This window comes from Alexandromys fortis, unplaced genomic scaffold, assembly GCF_014885135.2.
Source record: "Alexandromys fortis isolate MF-2015 unplaced genomic scaffold, M_Fortis_MF-2015_v1.1 scaffold_362, whole genome shotgun sequence".
Classification (NCBI taxonomy): domain Eukaryota; kingdom Metazoa; phylum Chordata; class Mammalia; order Rodentia; family Cricetidae; genus Alexandromys; species Alexandromys fortis.
The window spans coordinates 74,807-82,340 of NW_026068272.1; the positions used below are offsets into that span (position 1 = coordinate 74,807).

Sequence of the window (7,534 nt, forward strand, 5' to 3'; positions counted from 1 at the left end):
TTCTTCCACGGTTATTTGAAGGACAGTATTCATCCTTTCAAATGTTACCCCAGTTTTTACCTAATATTTTCTAGAACATAAAGGCCGTTTTAAAAATTCTTTTCTTCTTAGTCAATAAGATAGAAGGCTAACCTCCCAATCTTGACAGGTTTGTGACCCTATGACCTAGGCTTTGGGATCCCGCCTCGTTTCGCCCCTGGAGACACAAACTTTGCCCCTCCCGGGTCCTACCTCATCCCTGTCAACTCCCCCTGCTCCCTACACGCCCCTCATTTGTCCAAAGCCCCTACTTGGCAGCTCCAGCATCTAAACAATCCCAGAGAGTCTGATGCCTTAGACGCCGTTCTGGAGCCCACAGAGCGCGGCCCCGTAGGTATGGAGATTCCAGCCAATCGAAGCCCCAAACGCAGCGAGGTCGGATCATCTGACCAATCGCAGTTCTAAATGCAGAGAGGGCGTATTCTCCGGCCAATCGCAGCCCGGAGTGCCGCGAATCTCCGGCTTGGAGGCGTTTCCGTGGAACGGTGGGCGTGGCTCAGGAAAGATGGCGGCGCCCGCGGCTGCGGCTGAGCCCCAAGCCTCCGGGGCTCCCCAGCTCCCCGTGTGTCTCTTGGTGTTGGGAATGGCGGGATCCGGGAAAACTACCTTTGTACAGGTGACGTGCACTGCGCGGAAGCGGTAGTAGCGCTCGGCAGGTTGCCCGTGGCTAGGGAGAAAGGGAGGAAGTTGTCTAGGAGTTGGAGGGTCTGGGCGCGTGGTTTCCTGGGGTCTTGCCTCTGACTCCCGAAGCCTCGAACCCTAGCCTGGGTCCCGTAAGGAAGCCTTCTGTAACTTTAGTGCATGCTTGGTGCCACTGAAATTGTCTGGCTGTGAAGGCCCGAGGTTAAAGAGTAGGGGGATATAATGCCAATACGCTGGTTTTGCGTGAGGAGTTAGGTGTTCTTTCGACCGACCACGTTCTAAGTTCTAAGTACCCAGTGAAAATGAAATGGACAGGGATTTTGCTTTCACGGAGTTAATGTTTAGTAAAGGAGTTAGGAAAAAAGGCCTTTACAGGGGCATTCAAAGTTAGTGAAGAGGTGATGGAGGGCGGGGGAGGCCTGCTGGGTCGGTAGTCGAGCTAGATGGCTTTTAAATTGAGATTTCTGTGTAATCGGTGCAGGGGAGAATGAAATTGCTACAGCTTTTATAGGATTGGTCAGTAAAGTAATGGGACTTCTTTGGTCCTTGTCCTAACGTTTATCACCACCCTCCAACCCTCTCCTGTTTTTTGCAGAGGCTCACAGGACACCTCCACAGCAAAGGCTCCCCGCCCTACGTCATCAACCTGGACCCAGCTGTGCATGAAGTCCCCTTTCCCGCCAATATTGGTGAGTACCTTCAGTTTTCATTTCTTTCTGAACTAACTCACTATCCTCTTTTTCTTTTTATTCCTTTGGACTTGCCCGAGTTACACAGCAGGCTTTCTTCTTGTTGAGATTTAGCCCTCTCTTTATTCTAACAATTCCTAAGTTTGTATCATTTCCATTCACCCCGTTTCTCTTTTGTCCTTAGTCTGTGAAACTCTTGTAATTCATTTGTGAAGAAGTGAGAGTAAGTCTATTAAAAAATGACACATAAATCATTTAGTTTCTTTTGTCAGAGTGTAGTAATAGGTTATAGGTTCTGCTATAATTCACTCTGATCAGTAGGAAGGACCTTTCCATTCCCAAAGTTGTGGGGTGTGTGTGGGGAGTGTATGTGTGTGTTAGAAATAGGCATTGTGTCTTGAAAAACCAGCGTGTGAGTGTGTGTGTGTGTGTGTGTGTGTGTGTGTGTGTGTGCGCGCGTGCGCGTTCACACTCTGAGCAGAGTTTCTGTTTCTGACTGAAACTATTAGAAAGATTATGTATGGGTATTATCCGAGGGAGTCTGAGGCAGAATATTGAGAGGTCAGGGTCAGTGAGACCTTCATAGCCAAACCCTGCTTGTTTGTTGTTTTTTAAAGAGAGAAAAAAATGGGGGTGAGTGGTAGAGTCATGTGATCCAGGGACAGGGCTCTTGCTAGGCTCAGGCTTCCTGATCCCAGGCCATAACTGTCACTTCTTAAGCTTTTTAAACTTCTTGTACCCCAAATACGCAATTTAAGGAGCGGGGGGAGATCTTGTTTTAAGAATCATAAGTCATTTTCGGAAAATTTTACAAAAACTTTCCTGTTAATAAAGACAAAAACCCAAAGAAGCCTTAAAAACATGTATCTCAAGCTAGAATGCAGATTAATAAATATTGAATTTTATCAATCTAAAAAAACTTTCCTATTGAAACTTGAGGATAAAATTGTAATATTGGTCATCTTCAGACTGGTGGGTAGGTTTCTTCTCATTCATTGATTTTTGTTTTATGTGTGTGGATGTTTTACCTGCATCTGTGCACCATGGTATGTGCCTGGTTCCTTCAGAGGCCAGAGAAGGGCGCTAGAACCTCTAGAATGGGACTTGGAGACATTTGTGAGCTGGAAACTGAATTTGGGTCCCATGCAAGGGCCTTAAGTAAGTGCTCTTAATCACTGAACCAGCTCTCCAGCCCCTGGCGGGTAGGCTAGCTTTATTACCAGGCAGTAGTTTTTGGTTTGAGGATTTTTGTTTGTTTTGTTTTTTCCCCTCTGCATGTGCCTACTTCCATTGAAATTGTCTAAAATATTTAATCTTATTTCAGACTATATCTATCATAATTAAGAACTTCTAGCCTAACTTTTTTGTTTGTTTGAGACAAGGTCTCTCTATGTAGTCCTGGCTGTCCTGGAACTCACTTTGTAAATAAGCTGGTCTCAGGCTCACAGAGATCTGCTTGACTCTGCCTCGTGAATGCCGGATTAGAAGTGTGCACCATCACACCCAGGAGCTTAACATTCTTCACAGGATACTCAGTGGTTCTCTTAGTCAGGAAGGAAGCCACTGTAAGTGGAGAAAGGTATAAGAAAATGCCGGTTAAGAAGCCTAAGTCAATTATGGTGAGACTCTCTGCAACCTCAGCACCCAGGAGGCTGAGGCAGGAGAATTGCTCAGAATTTGAGGACAGTTTAGGCTACATGGAAAGTTCAAAGCCAGTCTGGACAACTGAGACCATGCTTCAGAAAATAAAATAAACCATTATCTCTCTTTTCCCTTCAGATATTCGTGACACAGTGAAGTATAAAGAAGTCATGAAGCAGTATCATTTTCCTCATCTGCCAGGGACTGACTGCTCCTGCAGAATTGCTCCCCACTTTGAGGGAGTGGTTTGCCTGTCACACTGTGACATAAACAAGTAGAACACTCAGCTTCCTTTGAAGTCATCGTGTTAGAAAGATGTCAGATGAGTAAGATGAGTGCAGGAGAGATTAGAGATTCCCAGCAGTACTTCCTCTCCATTTGATTTTCGTTTCTCAGCATGCTCAGACCACAGGGGTTATAATTAGAGACCAGAAAATGAGTGGCCATTTGGTAGCTGCCGGGGTCCAGTGAAATGATGTTGCCTTGGGTGAGATAGTCATTGATAACTATGAATTTGACCCGGAAACTCAAGAAAAATACGTTGAGTTGGATTAATTCCTATGGAGTGATTTCTGCATGACATGTGGCTCACTGTTAGTAACTTTAGGTAGCTTAGTTAGTGAGAATCAGTAAAGAGTGTTACGTGTAGCTCTGACTGGCCCAAAATTCACAGAGATCTGCCTCTGCCTCTTGAAGGCTGGGATTGAAGACATTGAGCTACCATATCTGGCTCCATAGATGATTTTAATAACTGATGCCAGCAGTCTGTCACTGTTTGACACATCTGTGTCTTCACTAAATTTTGGCCATTCTTTTGTCTTTATCTTGTATGACCATCCCTAAAATGATAGAGGAACAAGGAGGACGTTGCTAGTAAATGATTCTTGTAACACTAAGGTCATACGGTTGTCAAAGACTGGGTTGCCTGTACCCATTAATTGAACACTAATACTGTTATATATTGAACATAATGTTAAAATTGAACATAATGCTTTTGGATGAATGACAATCTAGGTATGAACTATATAATCTCATTTGTGCAATTTAAATCCTTAACTGAATGCTCAGATATGGACTTGGGCCAAATGGTGGCATAGTGACCTCACTCAATCTCTTTGCTACCAGATTTGATCAGGTAAGGCTTCTTTTACATTTATAGGCATGGCACTGTAAAACCATTCTCTTGTGTGCTCTCGTCTGATCACATAGAATAAGCAGGGCTGCTAAAGTGGAGACATACCGAAAATAAGCAGGCATTTTGGTAGACAATAGTCTCTAAGTGTGGTGGGTCCTTCGCATTTAATGTTTGTGAGAACAAAACAAAACCCAAGAGACCTGGGTTCTTTCTCTGGCCTGCTATCGGCTTATGGTGTTACTGAGGGTACGGGGCACTGCGGTTAGCTACAGGAAGGGATGGTGAAATAATGACACTTTTTCTCGTGACGAGTATTTGCCATCCTCTTTGCTTTCTCTGTCACTCCCATGAGAGTGGCTTATAATCATTATGTTTTACTCTGATTCTGCTACTTGAGACATTAACATTTGACAACAGCCAGGCAGCATGGTTTGTACCAGAATTCCCAGCTCAGGAGGCTGAAGGGTCCTGGAGTCCACAGTGTGCCTGGATAACACAGCTTGGCCTGGCTCTTTAAAACAAACAAACGTGGCCAGTGTGCCAGGGACCCTGACTTCTCCTGACAGAGCTGCGGCTGTGGCTCTGCTTCCTTGAGGAGTCCCTTGCTTGGTGTCCTTGGGTTGGGCTTTGTGATGATGATTTAACATGTGCCACCCTGGAGGGAGACCTCTGGAGTTGTGTTGGAATTAGATCCTGTTACAGTTGACATCTTTTTCTTCTAGGTGATGAAATTTATCGAGAAGGCCCAGAACACATTCAAGTAGGTGGTCTTAGTGCCTACACATCTACTGCCTGTCATTGACACATTCTAGACTTTGAGAGGATCTGGAGATCCTTGACCCCTAAAACTTTTCACTGAGACAAGTTGTTAGAAATGAAAACAAAGAAAGGGGACAAGAAAATCGTTGAGATGACATTTAATACAGAGGATTACTACCAGTTACGGTGACCCCTGCCCAACACTTCTCTTCGTTTTACATGACTTTTGGAGAAACACTTATTCTTTCTCCTTTCTCAGACTAAGAGAGGAAGACATTTGCTCATCATTTGAGGGAACACAGTCTACCATGATGGGGAAGACATCATTTCTCAATAACTATTATTAAATTTTGATATGTTTACTTTTTCTAAGGGAGAAAGATAATTTACTGTTTTATAAAACAAAACAAAAAAGGAGACACTGACCTATACCCCATCCCCAAGTTTCCCTGTTTCTAAAAGTATAGTTATTAAGGTACATTTTACACGCCCGCCATTCCTCATCCTTGTCCCTAAGAAACAGGATGTTTCCCCAGAGAGCGTCATGTCTCCTTGGTAGTGCAGTGTTTCTGTAATCATCACAGTTTCCTCTGATTCTGTACAGCAGCTTGGCTGTGCTGTTTCTTCTCAGTAGCATGAAACTTGGACCTGGAGCGAGCTCTTGGGAATATGTATCTTTCGGGCACAATAGGACTGTGTTTGGCAATGTGCAGAGGTTATTGCTATCTTGGATCAGCAGACATTGAGCTTTCTCTGTGATGGGAAATCTTCAGAATTGCCCAAGTATAACACCCCTTTAATGGTCTCTTTGACCCAGGTATGTCTTGATTGACACACCCGGACAGATTGAAGTTTTCACCTGGTCAGCTTCTGGGACAATCATCACCGAGGCCCTGGTGAGTGTGGGTCTTGTTCATGAGAGCATCTGGAGAGTTAGCTCGGCCTCTGTTTACTGCCTGGGGCTGAGTGTGAGGTGGAGAGGTGAGGCTCTGCACACCTGGTCAACCTCGTTCTCTCTTGGCAAGAAGGGAGGAAGAGCCTGGGAACAGGTAATGAGCCCTAAGACTTTACTTATTCTGCGTTCCAGGCATCCTCATTTCCCACAGTCGTCATCTACGTCATGGACACATCACGAAGTACCAACCCAGTGACCTTCATGTCCAATATGCTGTATGCGTGCAGGTAACCGATGCTTGATAGATGCGGTGTTTTGTCAGCTGTGAGGGCTCCTCTTCTTTCTACTTTTTATTTTTTAAAGACATTACTTATTTACATGTGTGTGGGCCTGTATGAGTGTATGTCTACCACATGTGTGCAGGAGCCTGTGGAGGCTAGAAGAGGTGGTCAGATCTTTTCAAACTGTAGTTACAGGCAGTTGTGAGTCACCATGTCGGTGGTGGGAACTGAACCTGGGTCCTCTGTAAAAACAATAAATGCTCTTAACTGCTGAGCTGTCTCTCCAGCTTTATTTTCTCTGACTTTATTCCCCTTTTGGTTTTGAGTCCTGGTTATATACCCCTGGGTTTGTGATAATTTGTATTTACTACTCAGTTGATTGTCCTCAGTTAGGAGAAGGCCCTAAAGAAAGGCATGTACTATTGGCTTTTCTCTCAGCTTCCTCCTTCCTCGCCTGTCAGAGTAGAGCCAAGTCTGGCTAGAACAGAGAGTTCTCCGGTGTCAGTGGTGCTTAGGTTTTGTATAAGTAATGTAAAAATGTAACATGAGGAGACATTACTAATAAAAAGTTTCTTAAAGCCAGGAGTGGTAATGCATTCCAAGTCAGGAGGGGAAGGAGCACAGACTATGGAGTGAGACCGGGCCATAACATTAAGTCAGGAGGGGAAGGAGGACAAATTCCAGGCCAGCACAGACTGTGGAGTGAGACCGGGCCATAACATTAAGTCAGGAGGGGAAGGAGGACAGATTCCAGGCCAGCACAGACTATGGAGTGAGACCGGGCCGTAACATTAAGAACAGTATTAACAGATTTTAGTTATAATCCAAGTGTTATCCCATTAGTTTATCCCAGATGTTACATTGGGAGAAAAAAGATGTTGAGTTCAGACTGATGTTGAAGGAGAGTGTTCCGGAAGCTGACGCTTTACTGGGGAATGGACAGGAGCCATCACCAGTGTGATAGATCTTGGAATAAACATCATATTGGATGCAAGAAGTCCTGATCCACATGGAAAGTAGCATTGTTCTGCAATTACATTAACGAGCAAAACACAGCTGCTGGATTATCCTGACTGTAGTCAGTGTATTCATAGCTCAGAATGTCAGAGGACTGGGAATGTAGCTCAGCAAAGACGGTGTGCCTCTCACACTCGAGGCCTGGGTCAGCCATCAGGACTGCAGACACTAAATAAAGGGGGCCGAGAGATCAATTTTAAAAACAATTCATGTGTACCTCCCCCAATCAAGTCCCCCTCCCTCGTCAGCCCAAAAAGCAATCAGGGTTCTCTGCCCTGTGGGAAGTCCAAGGACCACCCACCTCCATCCAGGTCTAGTAAGGTGAGCATCCACGAAACTGCCTAGGCTCCCACGAAACCAATAGGTCCAGTAGAATCAAAAACCCGTTGCCATTGTTCTTGAGGTCTCAGTAGTCCTCCTTGTCCGCTATGTTCAG

General features: G+C 44.9%; 1 protein-coding gene across 1 annotated transcript in view; it reads left to right on the forward strand.

The window, feature by feature from the left end:
* The first annotated feature begins 529 nt into the window (after positions 1 to 529).
* Positions 530 to 7,534, forward strand: part of Gpn1 (GPN-loop GTPase 1) — a 25,122-nt gene continuing 18,117 nt past the window's right edge. Inside the window, exons 1-7 of the mRNA XM_050132039.1 lie at positions 530 to 655; positions 1,277 to 1,370; positions 3,150 to 3,189; positions 4,080 to 4,146; positions 4,869 to 4,906; positions 5,723 to 5,801; positions 5,993 to 6,087. Of these exons, the coding sequence (XP_049987996.1) occupies positions 545 to 655; positions 1,277 to 1,370; positions 3,150 to 3,189; positions 4,080 to 4,146; positions 4,869 to 4,906; positions 5,723 to 5,801; positions 5,993 to 6,087 (524 nt within the window). The 5' untranslated portion in view covers positions 530 to 544. The remainder of the gene's footprint in view (positions 656 to 1,276; positions 1,371 to 3,149; positions 3,190 to 4,079; positions 4,147 to 4,868; positions 4,907 to 5,722; positions 5,802 to 5,992; positions 6,088 to 7,534) is intronic.